This window comes from Anabas testudineus, chromosome 2 (assembly GCF_900324465.2).
Source record: "Anabas testudineus chromosome 2, fAnaTes1.2, whole genome shotgun sequence".
NCBI lineage: Eukaryota > Metazoa > Chordata > Actinopteri > Anabantiformes > Anabantidae > Anabas > Anabas testudineus.
The window spans coordinates 16,499,869-16,512,606 of NC_046611.1; the positions used below are offsets into that span (position 1 = coordinate 16,499,869).

At 39.4% G+C, this 12,738-nt stretch overlaps 1 protein-coding gene and 1 long non-coding RNA gene across 3 annotated transcripts in view; one reads left to right on the forward strand and one right to left on the reverse strand.

The window, feature by feature from the left end:
• The window catches only part of LOC113164190 (E3 ubiquitin-protein ligase RNF31), a 16,626-nt gene continuing 3,888 nt past the window's right edge, over nucleotides 1-12,738 (forward strand). The window contains exons 1-19 of the mRNA XM_026363361.1: nucleotides 1-195; nucleotides 1,555-1,757; nucleotides 2,715-2,861; nucleotides 3,134-3,289; nucleotides 3,387-3,443; nucleotides 3,925-4,057; nucleotides 4,464-4,616; nucleotides 4,749-4,899; nucleotides 5,290-5,441; nucleotides 5,682-5,824; nucleotides 5,919-6,161; nucleotides 6,479-6,814; nucleotides 7,959-8,144; nucleotides 8,232-8,438; nucleotides 10,050-10,223; nucleotides 10,543-10,641; nucleotides 11,138-11,227; nucleotides 11,353-11,467; nucleotides 12,249-12,361. Coding sequence (XP_026219146.1) covers nucleotides 1,557-1,757; nucleotides 2,715-2,861; nucleotides 3,134-3,289; nucleotides 3,387-3,443; nucleotides 3,925-4,057; nucleotides 4,464-4,616; nucleotides 4,749-4,899; nucleotides 5,290-5,441; nucleotides 5,682-5,824; nucleotides 5,919-6,161; nucleotides 6,479-6,814; nucleotides 7,959-8,144; nucleotides 8,232-8,438; nucleotides 10,050-10,223; nucleotides 10,543-10,641; nucleotides 11,138-11,227; nucleotides 11,353-11,467; nucleotides 12,249-12,361 — 2,856 coding nt within the window. The 5' untranslated portion in view covers nucleotides 1-195; nucleotides 1,555-1,556. The remainder of the gene's footprint in view (nucleotides 196-1,554; nucleotides 1,758-2,714; nucleotides 2,862-3,133; nucleotides 3,290-3,386; nucleotides 3,444-3,924; nucleotides 4,058-4,463; nucleotides 4,617-4,748; nucleotides 4,900-5,289; nucleotides 5,442-5,681; nucleotides 5,825-5,918; nucleotides 6,162-6,478; nucleotides 6,815-7,958; nucleotides 8,145-8,231; nucleotides 8,439-10,049; nucleotides 10,224-10,542; nucleotides 10,642-11,137; nucleotides 11,228-11,352; nucleotides 11,468-12,248; nucleotides 12,362-12,738) is intronic.
• LOC113164194 overlaps nucleotides 12,147-12,738 on the reverse strand; it is a 6,677-nt gene continuing 6,085 nt past the window's right edge. For both annotated transcript variants that reach the window (XR_003298977.1, XR_003298978.1), the window contains exon 4: nucleotides 12,147-12,351. This is a non-coding gene — a long non-coding RNA (uncharacterized LOC113164194). The remainder of the gene's footprint in view (nucleotides 12,352-12,738) is intronic.

Here is a 12,738-nt window from a genome sequence, read left to right on the forward strand (position 1 = left end):
ACGTCAAACTGTAGTTCCGCATTTCACGCTTCAGACAACACAGACGGCACCACAGTGTCGGTGCAGGGAGGACTTCAACCACTGACGAGGGTTTAAAAACGCTGCATTTTCATTGACGGCAGGTTAAATACTTTCTTCCGAGCCGTGGGAAGACAGAACAGCCACTACAGGGGCCTAAACTCATACAGACGGACGGTAAGCAGCTACTTTGTCAAAGTTTCGGTTTCAACTAACGAGAAATGTTTGTTTGCTAGCTTAATGTTTCACACTTCAACATCCCAAAAATAACAAATGGCAACTTTAACTGATATTAGATAGGACTTTATCGTGAAGAATCATAACAGTGAGTGCTGTCTGTAGTGTTTCTGATACTGTTTACTACTGATGTTAATGTCAATGTTAACGTCAGGGGGAGTGAAGCTATCATTAGCCTGGACTTTCCCATACTGTTGTCAGGGCGTCACGCAGTCAATTAGAGACAATAACAAACTCAGAAACTGATTTGAAAACGTGAGCTGGGTTCCTCGTTCCTTACTATTAGAACTGTTGTGTATTTAGGGAGATTTAAAATGCCCCCTGACGTCCTGGACTTAAAGCTGAAATGAGAATATACAATTTCCCATATGCATATATGGTAATTTTCATTATTGCATTAGTGAGAAACTGGATTTTTACTGATGAAAAGCGGAGCTAGAAATGCTCCCTGCTTTGCATAATAAACTGTGTGTTTGTGTGTGTGCTGGAACGATTTAGGTCGTCCATTAGTTTGGGATCAGCTTCCACAGATCATGCTTTTACAAGTTTTAAGTTGAGCTTTGTAAGTTTAACCCAAACTTTGCCTAAAAACATTTTGATCACAGGACACGTCAGTCATACAAACTAAGTAAAGTAGCCAAAATATTTTTGGAGAGATATTTTACTGATAAACAGGTAAATGCAGATTGTATGTTTTGCACAGATATTCCAGTAAAAAGTAAAATTGCATAAAATACAATACAGTATGGCATAAGTACCTCAGAATTGTTGCACAGTCCTTATACGACTGTGAGTTCAAAATAGATGTGCCCACTTAAAGTTTCTTGTTTTCTAAACTCTGCAGATATATAATTTTAATTTTTTCCATTTGCATCATATGAGCTACTGCTGTAAGACACCAGCCCCAAGCCTCAAATTGATTCTGTTTGACCAGTAGTCCAATTTATGATAAGATAAGATAAGATAAGATAAGATAAGAAAACCTTTATTAGTCCCACAATGGGGAAATTGCATTTTTACAACAGCTTAAATACTAGAGTGTCAGAAAGACAGTCTGACCAAAGTAGACGAAAGACTAAACTGGCACAGTCTGAGATAAATAGGCTATGAAACCTGACAGTATAAACAGTTCAGTAATAAATAAAATATATACATGTAAGTACAGTATATGTAGCAGTGTGAGTATGTACAGTAAACCATTGAATTGTTGCCGATTCTTACATTTCAGAAGCTGAAATGTGAAAATATTTGAATTTTAATAATGCATTGACATTAAAAATAGTCTTTCCGTTCTGACAGCAATGAGCAGCAGCCCGTCTGTTGAGATGGGCGAGGTTAGGAGGAGAGCCAAGTCCCAACTCTCCTCCTCAGGTTCAGCCCAGGATGTGAAGGTGGACGTTCAGACCATGGCCTCCATCGCTCTGCCTCTGTCAGAGAAGTACCATGAACTCACAGTGGAAGACATGCTGAGAGACAACGCAGCCGGCCGCAACAGACAGGAGGTAAAGGTTCTCTTAACTGTGGTGCTGCTGTAGTTGTGTGATCCTGTTTTATCTTAGTACATAAGTAAAGAGTTCACAGCAGGCAAAGTACATAGTGTCTGTATACCATAGTGCTAACCTCAGACGTCACAGCTTAGAAACACTTTTTAAAACAACCAAGACTCTTTCTGTTCTTGATTTAGTTACTTTCACCCAGTTTTCCTGCAGGTTCTTATATATTTGAAGCTTTCTTGTACATGCATTATATTTAACATCCCCCCACAGATTTTCATAGATGTTCAGATTTTCACAGGGCTCTGTTCCTAGAGCTTGAGTTTATGTTTATCCTGATGTAGCACAAGGTAGATTTTTGAGATCTGCCTTGGCTCATTGTTGTCCTGTAGAGACCAGTTTCACTTTCTTGACTCACTGCAAAACAGTTATTGAAATAAATTGCATTCCTTCTTCTATTCTGCTTTTCTTCCTGTGCCACTAGCTGCCACACAACTTTAACTGTAACTACATCAAACTGGGATGACTTCTGCACAAGCTAGTTTCTGCTTTTCTAAATTTTGGCAACATGAATTCTATAAACTTTAACACATGGATAGATTTTCACACCCATGAGGGCACAGACATGTAAAAGGCCTCACACTTCTATTACTCTTATGCTCTTTACCATATGTACGTATATTATCTGTCCCTATGTTTGTTTTGCATCTATATTTAATTGTTTTTCATCTTTGTAGTAATCTTGTTTTCTAATTTTAGTGATTTCAAGTCTCTTTAGTTAGTTTGTGTCTCTTTTTCTTCTTGTGTGTTTGGTATATTTTAATTCATCTGCATCTTTGAGGTTGATTTGCATCTTGTTTGTTGTGATTCTTTTGTTTTTGTTTTTTGTTTTGTCTCTTTTTTTCTTTTTAGAAATTTTGTGTATTTTTAGTTATTTTAGTTGTTTTGTTTTTTGGTCTGTTTCAGATCCTGGACTCTTTGACTAGACTGGTCAAGGCCTTGAGTATCCTGGAGAAGTACGGCTGCAACCTGACCTGTCCCAGCAAGCCTAGATACTGGAGGAGCGTCAAGCACAACAATCCAGTCTTCAAAAGCACTGTGGATGCCATAAAGGTAAGTACAGCCCTGGATTTTAATACCTTAAAGAGTCGTTTAGTGTAAATCTTCCATTTTGCTTGTACAGAAAGACTGTGGTTCAACTTTGCAGGTTTTTGGTGAAACGTACTCACATTTTCTTTACATTAATTAACCTTTAAAAAGAAGGAAAAACTGTCCAAATGTTGACATACAAACTTTATTAGCTCGATTATGCAAGCTTCCAACATGAAGTCTGAAGGTCATCCTGCATCTTGAACAAAGATATCCTCCCTGTTTTTTCACGATAGGGCGGCCGGAGAGTCTTACATCTCTACGGTTACACCAGTCAGCAGATAGATGGCCTCAGTTTCCCAGATGAAGTCAGCGAACCAGATGCTGACAAAGTTGCTGCAGTGACACTTGAAGTGATGATCTTGCGCACCGAGGTGGACATGCTTGTGAAGGTATTTGTGTGTGATCAATAATCTGATTGCATTTGTGCTCGCAGTTTTTGTGTGAACAGGTCACCTTATTCCATTTCTTGTACCTCTGTTTGTGTAGGGTACACATCCTCACTTAGAATACTTCAAAGATATCATCCCATTTATCATCCAGCAGGTCTGTATGAGAATCTGGGTCACTGTCACAACACTCTTTGTCATTGTTTACATTTTCCCACACTTGCACATGTACTCCCATCATCATCATAATCATATTTTACAACTTACTATATCATCTACTAGCTAAAATAAAGCAGATCATTTGTTTTTTTACTGCTGACTCAACCTGCTGCAGCACTGCTCTTGTGTTGGATTCAATTTCATCTCTGCTCAGTATTTCTGTGTTTTAAGAATTCAAACAGAGTAAGACGTCTTCTCTCCAGAGGATCTTTCCAGTTTTAAGAGCCACTTTCACTCACATTATGTCAATAATCATTTAAGCTTATAAATGGTGGGAAATGTAATAGACCCGTTCTGCGGCATTGTTGTCATTCGTTTCAACAGCACTCTTCACTAATTCATTGATTTCTATCTTATTTTTGTTAAGTTTGACATGTTTAAAATGAAAAGAGTGTTGACTGTCATGCTGGTTTTATCAGGATAAGGTGGTGAGCGACTCTGTGGTAATCCTGTCTGGACAGGACCAGCACGCAGAAGATTCTCAGGTTTTGTCTCCTTCACTTAAATCTATTCAGGTCCCAGAGTCTGGACAACTCATCAAACCTTTATCAGGTGAGCTGCCATCACATAAACAACCTTCTCTATTTAACCTTCTCAACCTTCTTTATTTTTATTGAGAAAGTGGTATCAGAGGTAAAACTATATTCATTGTGCTCCTTGGTAATTTAGCACATCATTCCAGATAACATTTCAGCATTTGTAAATAATGTTCTGTAGTGGACGATGACTTGCTTTTTGACTTTATCAATTTCTGGACAAAAAGCCATGTGTCATAGTAAAATAAATGGTGTTGGTCAAACCACAAACCAACACATATGATGTATAATGACTCCACTTCCCTTAGAGAAGTAAATCCTGCCTTAATGGGGTCTACATCTGTTTTATATATTTTTTAAATTCTTTATTAGCAACTGAACATTGAATATACCACCTAAAATCTTTCTTTCTGTGTTTCCAGGTTCTCTTGTAGCGAGTAAGTGTAATTTGTGTGGCACCACTTCATCTGTGATTTGCCCATCTTGTGACAATCAACCTTTTTGTGATGCTTGTGATGACCTCTATCACCGCCACCCCCCCAGAACCGATCACAAGAGAGACAAAATACAGAAAGGTTTGGGACACTAGAACAGATTTTAATACAGGAAAATATCAGACACCAATAGCACTATTGATAAATGCTTATTCTCTTTGATATTTTAAATCATAAAGTTTTTTTTCCCCCTTTGTGTTTCGGTGGCTGCAGAGACCTGCAGCATCTGCGGTATTTCTGCTGTGCACTCTCAGTGCTCCACCTGCACTCAGGGGTTATGTCTGAACTGTGACAGGCTCTACCACTCTCACCCTGACCGCAGAGGACATAACAGAACTATTATTACACCAACCAAGACTTCCAGGTGAGGTGATCGGGAACTAATTCACTGTCAGGTTCAGTTCCTCAATGGGCAACAGTGTGGTTAATGATCAGGGTTGTGGTCAATCATTTGTGCAGAGCTATCATCCTGACACCAATTCATAGCCATACAACAAGATCTCCAGCAAAGCTTCAAACCTTCTTCTTGAAGCTGGAATGACGCAAAAAGCACAAGTTGCTTAAATTTTTTCTTCTTGAATAGAAGTCCATATTAACTATTACGATTTGGTGCACAGTAATTTGTCCTGCACCACCAGCACCTTATGGAAGAAACAAGAGCTATATCCTTAAAAGGAATGTCTGTAGATAAGGGAGAGAAGAGGAGCTGTTAAAATAAACCATTTAATTTTGTCCCTTTTCTGCTGTTTTCCAGTCTTTCTCTGTCACCTTGGGAGTGCGCTCATTGCACTACAGTCAACGAGATGCGCGCTGTTCTCTGCTCAACCTGTGAACGGCCTCGTCTCGCCACTGCTGCATCCACTGTTCAAGAAACCCCCATGTCAGTTCCCACATCTCTAAACACAGGTGAGACTTTAAATTACCTGAGTTTATACACCACCTTCACAACTGTGGAATAGGAAACTTGAGTAAAGCACAGTAAAACCTGTTGATTTTTGACATGTTGTCACTGTGGATTAAATCCCTGCTCTCTAAAACAGACGTCCTGGAAGATGAAACTTGGCGATGAAGGTCATAAAGAAGCAAAATTACTGTAAAGCTGTGGTTTAGTTTTAAATTTGCTGTGTGTTGTGTTGGGTCCCACAGAGTGGCAGTGCAAGAGCTGCACAGTTGTGAATCAAGGCAGCAGCGTCCTCTGTGAGGTCTGTGAGCGCCCTCGTCTGGCCACTCGTCCACCTGTTGCATCAGTTCTCTCTGGTCCAGGATCTCCTCCTGACTCTGAAACAAACGTTTGTCTCTTCTGCACCTTTTTTGTTTTTTGTATTTTTATTTAAATTTTCCACTTTCTTTCTATAATTTTGTATTTTTTGTTTCTTCTCACAGTGGACCTGCCAGTTCTGCACCTACCTAAACACTAAGCCCAGTACAGTGTGTGAAATGTGCAACCTGCCATGCAAAGACTCAACTGGAGATTCCCTGCCCCGGTCGCTCCAGCAGCCTCCGTCCAACACCAGGGTTCAACCTCCGCTTGGTGTAAAGCCTCAACCAAAGCCCAGACTCAATGTGGATCTGAAGAGACAGAACACAATGAGGAAAGATGGACTCAGTCTAATCCAACAGATAAGAGTAGGTCATAGGTCATAGTAGGTCTAAAAAATGTTCCATGGGGACGCAGTAGAAAAAGAAAACATTTAAACACAGTAGATTTCTTTTTTAAGAAATGATTACGTTGGATCAGGGTCCATTTGCTCAATGGAAAAAAATTAACTTGTAGAAAAACATCTGCAGATTTTAAATAGTGAAAAATGGCCCTTGGCATTGTCTGGAACTTTAGGCTATCTTTATTCCTCTACTCGGAAGTAACAATATTACAATTAAAATACCATCCAGAGACTGTTGAAGTGTAAACTAACATATACATCTATACTGTTTCTCCTTCCTAGGAAGCAGAAAAACGCGGAGTCAGTCCAGAGGAGGTGTACGCCGCTCTGTGCATGTGCGGCGGCAGCAACCCCTGCGACTGGCTGACATCAGAGCTGCCTCACCTGCTGGATGAAATCTGTGCTATGGCAGCCTCTGTGCAGCTAAACTACAAAGCAGGGAATTCTGGGGTGCTGAGTACGGTGGAGAGGGATGGAGAGGAGTCGGAGGATAGCGGTGCCAAAGCCACAGGTGAAGGTGGGAAGCTGTCCAGAGCTGAGGCCAAGCTGGCCTGGTTGGCAGCAGGAGGAGACACAGACAGAGCTGTGAGACAGCTGCTGAGAGACCGACAGGTCAAGGTAGAAACACACTGGGAACGAAACATAAGATATTCTCACTAAAGTCAGAAAACAACACGACTGATGGTTCTTCACTTCATTCAGATATAGGTCTAAATGTCGTTTATATTTATTTTTTTTGCACATGTATCACTACTAAAATGATACATTTCTATACTTTGAATAGAAAATATTATTTATCAGAGATTTGGCATTTTAGTCACAGACAAATTCAGACTTTACATTATCTATCTACACCATGGGGAATCAAGTGTCATTTCATTATTTCCATTTAAATATAAAACAATCATAAATCTTAATTGTTTTCCCGCCATTTAAAACTGAATTAACAGCTTTAATTGATAGTGACTAACCATTGTTTGCATTCTCAATTAGTCTGTCAGTTATTTTCTTTTTATAATTTGTTGTATGTTTAGTCTGTAACATTTAAAAGCACTACTTTTGTGAAATAAAAACATGTTTTCTACAAAACATTTTTACTAGAAGTTTAAAATGAAAGAGTTCTGAAAAGAAAGCGGCGGCAGGTTCCACCATTTTACCATTTTGGTAATGTGAACACGCTTTTGCTGACTTCCTGTGGAAAAAATGAGCAAACAGGACGTTTTTCAAGTGTCTTCAGGCGTTGTGACCTTGAAAGATAAGTCAGAACAAAGACGGCCTGTGGAGTGTAGGGAGGGATATGTGGGAGTATGTAGGGTATCTGGTCCCTCTTAACTCTCTTTAATGAGCAGAGTACACACACTAAAATATAAGAGAGGGCAGGAGGATGTATGGGAAAGTGTTCAGACCCTTTTAATTTGTGCACGTGTGTAGGAAATTCATGCTCGTACAAACTGCATTACAGACACTGGGAAAGACTAATATAATCAAAGCTAAGACTCCCTGTTGCATTAGGTAGAAATAATCTAGATGTCTTTTTTTGTTATAAACATTTTCCCTATATTCAGTCAATGTTTTTGGTGTTTTTTGGGAACTCTCTACTCGCCAGTAGAATTCAAAGTGAATTTGTGTGTTTGAACAGTGACTGCACAGCATGAGATTTTAAAGAGATCGGTAATATCATGATCAGATATTGAGACATGGGTGTATGTGTTCTTTACTTTATCAGTTTTAACTTCCCTCCTCGTTGTGTGTCTGTGTTCAGATGAAGGAGCTTCACTCTCTGGGTTTCCAGGACAAGGCCCAGTGTGAGGAGGCCCTGCGGCTGAGCGGTGGGGAGTTGAAAGGGGCTTTGTCTCTACTTCAGCGCCCCATCCTGGAGCCTTTCCACCAGCATATCTGGGCCGACCAGCCTGAGGCTCCGATTGATCCCAAACACCCAGACAAAGAGGTTCGTCTGCAGCAAATTACCCGAACGCGTTTAACAAGTTTGTTTTCATTTGCATCTTTTTAAACATAAAACCTTATTTACTTCCAGCGGATGTGCCGGCGTCTCTTGGCATTGTACGACCTGCCCAGCTGGGGGCGCTGTGAGCTCGTATTGTCTTTGCTCCAGGAGCCCGGTGTCACTTACTCCCTGGAGGATGTAGTGCAGGCTGTGAAGGAGTCGCACGACAAAGATTTCATCAGGCGTCTCCTGAACAATGAGTGTCCCTGCTGCTTTAGCATCTTCCCCCGCAGCAAGGTGGGTCAGCAACATGTGGGATGATGGTTCTGACTGTGTACTACCACTGTGATGAAAGTGCAAGCGAAAGGACAAGTTCAGTCTTTCAAGTATGTGAACAGTGAATCAGAGCAGCTGGATACGTTACATACTGACCAATCATCAATCGACCAATCATTTTAAAATTTAAGTTCCTGATAGCTGATGAAGTTACATGCATGAATCATTGGATTGTGTCAGGCCATCATGTATGACTTCATAATAACTCGTGTCCAAAGTGATGCCCAGTCTTTTTATTACAACATTCACCTTCACTTTGCTGCAGCTCAGCAGTCTGATACTGCAGGAAAACGCAAAGTGGAAATCTAAAAGGTTATTAAGTTTTTAATTATACAGTTGTTTTGTCTCAGATCTCAGACTGCTGACGCGTCATGTTAACATCAGGTGCATTAGGAAGAGATCTTATAATGTCTGTGTGAACAGAAGGAAAGATTAAAGCAAGCAGCAACCTGTTTCACTGTTCACTTTACCAAACTTGAGAAATTGTGAACCTGTCCTGTAAGCAATTAAGTCTAAGATCTTAGGTCATTTCTCATCTCAAACATCCAGTCGAATGTAATTTCACGTTATATGTTTTTTTTAACTAAACTTTTCAGCACATTGTATTTTTGAATATAGAAAGAAAGAAACGGACAAGGTGTGGATATGGGTGTATGTGTTCTTTACTTTATCAATTTTAACTGATGTATAAAGATGTATAATAAGGACGTTTTTGATACAGAACATTAGGAAATTTCCTGCACATTCTTTAGCAGTAATTTCTGCACATATCCCAACTAATCTGGAACATTTGGGAGTTAACTGCAAGGACAAAAGATACAAATATTACAGTATTACACAAATCTGATTTAGGCATGAGACAGAAAAAAATGGAAATCATATTTTAAAACTTTCTTAACTTAAAAAGTTATTTCTTATATTTTTTTTAGAATTTGATAGAAAATCAAAGGCAACTTGTTCCAGTGAGAATAAACCCTCGTTCTGAGTGGTCCAAGTAACACACACGCACATCCAACTTTACAACACTTTGTAATTACTCGCACACAATGCTTGTTTTATCAAACTCATCTTTTCTCTGATTTACAGCACTTGCTGTAAATCAGAAAATAGAAAGTGTTTGTCAGTGCACCGTACCTATATGCTGCACTGACAAACATAATACAGAGCAAGTCTCACTCTTTTACTTGTGCACATAGTGAACTTACTTCTTATCAGCACTGTCTCCATATGTTGCCTCTTGTTGCAGTCATAGCCTTCACATGTTTTATGATCCAATCCCTCCATATAGTTTTGGCAGGTTCATCCTTGTGATAATGCAGTTCAGCAATGTTTCTTCAAAGGAGAGGACACATAATGAAAAGAAAAGAATAAACTTGGCACATGGAAATCGTTCAAGCCCTCACATAATGGTTTGAATAGTCTTATGGGACAAAAAATCAATTTGAACCTTTTTTTTATGTCATGAATAAAATGCACTGACCATCAGTACCTGCTATCACCTACAGAGAATCAAAAAGGTTAACGATTAATGCACAGCTGATTTCATTTCTTCTACTCTTCTTTGCCTTTCAGATGCAGTCTCTGACCTCCTGCCAGTGCTCGGTGTGTCACGAGTGCTTTGGGCAGCACTTCACCATCGCTGTGAGAGACAAACACATCAGAGACATGGTGTGTCCTGTGTGTGGCGAGCCCGATATCAACGATCCCGAACAGCTGGACAGCTACTTCTCCACACTGGATATACAGGTACACAGAAAAACAGAACATGGTGGAATCAGTGTTTTTTTTACAGGTTTATAAGAAGGGTTCTGACTGGCTGCTTCACAGTTGTGTTACAATGGAAGTGGTTTCTTTATTGGAGACTCTTTACTTGTGTTTAACGAGAATGTTTAGTTTCATACATGTCGCGAATCATCTGTTTTTAAACTGTGTAATTTACTGCTGAACGCCTGTTGGAAACATACTAAACACAGTGAGAGCTGAGATGTAGATGATATTAAATTATAGGGACACAGTGACAAACTGGATAAACAGAGTGTTCACATTTCGTGTTCTGTGTTTGCAGTTGCGCGACTGCCTGGAGCTTGATGTGTACGAGCTGTTTCACAAAAAGCTCACTGAGCATGCTCTGATGAAAGACCCAAAGTTCCTGTGGTGCTGCCATGTGAGTTTTTCTCCAAATATATATATATATATATATATATATATATATATATATATATATATATATATATATATATATATATATATATATATATATATATATATATATATATATATATATATATAAAACTTCTAGCTCTAAAACCTCTGCTCTCTAAACTTCTAATCTACATTTTATTTGTCATTTATTTCTTCAAGTTTAGTCTAAAGAATCTTTATTTTGGCTGTTACAGAGTTACTAGTTTGTATTTACTGATGTTGAAAGGAAGCCAGTTAAACTTTAGAAACAATGATCAAATCCAGTTGTTACACCTAAAACACGCTTTTGTTGGAATAAATCTATAAATAACTAACAAATTAGTCTGTAGCTAATTAGTACAGCTGTTATGTACAAAGGCATGTAATGTGCGTGTAATTATAAATAATAATAAAGACATTGGAAGATGTGTTTATGGACCATATGTATGTAAATAATCAGCACTTTCTATCTTTGTCAGTGCACCTCTGGGTTTATCAATGATGGAGACCAGCTGAAAGTCACCTGCCCGTCATGTCGGAAAAGCTTTTGTGCCCAATGCAAAAAACCTGTGAGTATTCCTGCTGTATTGTTTCTATTACATGCACCAGCCGTCCGCCTCATCTCAACGAAAAATTCTTGCACATTTTTCCTCCTTCCTTGAAATTTTAACACAAACTCACTCTTTGGTCTCAGTGGGAGCCACAGCACCAGGATCTGTCCTGTGAGCAGTTCCAGCAGTGGAAGCGGGACAACGATCCAGAGTACCAGCGGCAAGGCCTGGCCGGCTATCTGAGAGACAACGGCATCAGTGAGGCTCACCACAGACTTTTCCTAAACCCACAACCACGAGTTTATTTTCAGTATTTTCCCCTGATCAGCTGATCTTTGTTTATACATCAGTCAGCCTCACCACAGTGTTTTCATGCATCTCTACGTCACTCTTACAGAGCAACCAAAGGTTTGACCTTTACCTCTCTGCACAGCCTTTTCTGATTAGTCTGATACATTTAGCTCATGGTAGAAAGTGCATTTATGTGGGCGCTGTGCATAACTAGGCCACTTTGTGGTATTTGTTCTTAAAGCTACAGTATGTGGCTTTCTTCAGATATGTCATTAGAAAACACCAATGTGCTGGTCACTGAATTGTTTGATTTTAAAAAGCATCAGAAAACTGAGCTTACAACATATGACACATTACATGAGCAGGTAGGTGAAGGAAGAGACATTTCAGTGGTTTGGAGATACGTTAAAATACAGTTAGTGACTCTGCGAGTGGCATCTCTTTGCTGCTCTGTCTTAAAAAGGAAGGAAGGGGCGGTCATGCAGAAACAAAAAAATCAATCTGTTAGTAATGGAGAGTACTAACAGAGAGAAGCAATTCATGCTAAATCTTTTCTGATTCCTAAAAAGGTTGTTTTTAAAGTATCTGTAGCTCTGATGTCAGTTAGATATATTTAATCTATAAAGGTTTAGATGTTGTGCCAGGGCTGCTGACCCCAGCTGTAGCTTTGAGGAACTCATACACAAAATACACTGTTGCATAATATGTGGAATAAATGAGTTAACCCAGGGTGTGGTCTCCTCTTCAGCCTGTCCTCACTGCAGATTCCAGTACGCTCTGACCAAAGGCGGTTGCATGCACTTCAGCTGCTCCCAGTGCAGGTACCAGTTCTGCAGCGGCTGCAACAATCCCTATCAAAAGGTGAGATCAAGGCTCGCTGTCAGGAAGAACAGCACAGTTTGATTACATGGTTTTACAGTGTTTTCACATTAGTTTTATATGCTGTACAAATATCTATAGGTTTTATTATTGGAAGAATAATAATCAGGCCCTCTATTCACAAAGATCCTCATCTGCGTGGTTAAAACGCTGAATCTGGGCAGAAAGACGTTTGTTGTCTTCTGCGTTTCTGCTTTTGATTCTAAATCAAACAAAGATGGTTTTTGGGCTGTGATGACCTGAAACCAAACAGAAAGCTCTAAATAATGCAATTGCCATCATGAACGACAATATATTACTAACAAAGACTTTAGAGAGAAGTGGAGAAGTTTGATCTGTGTTATTTTATTTTATTTTAT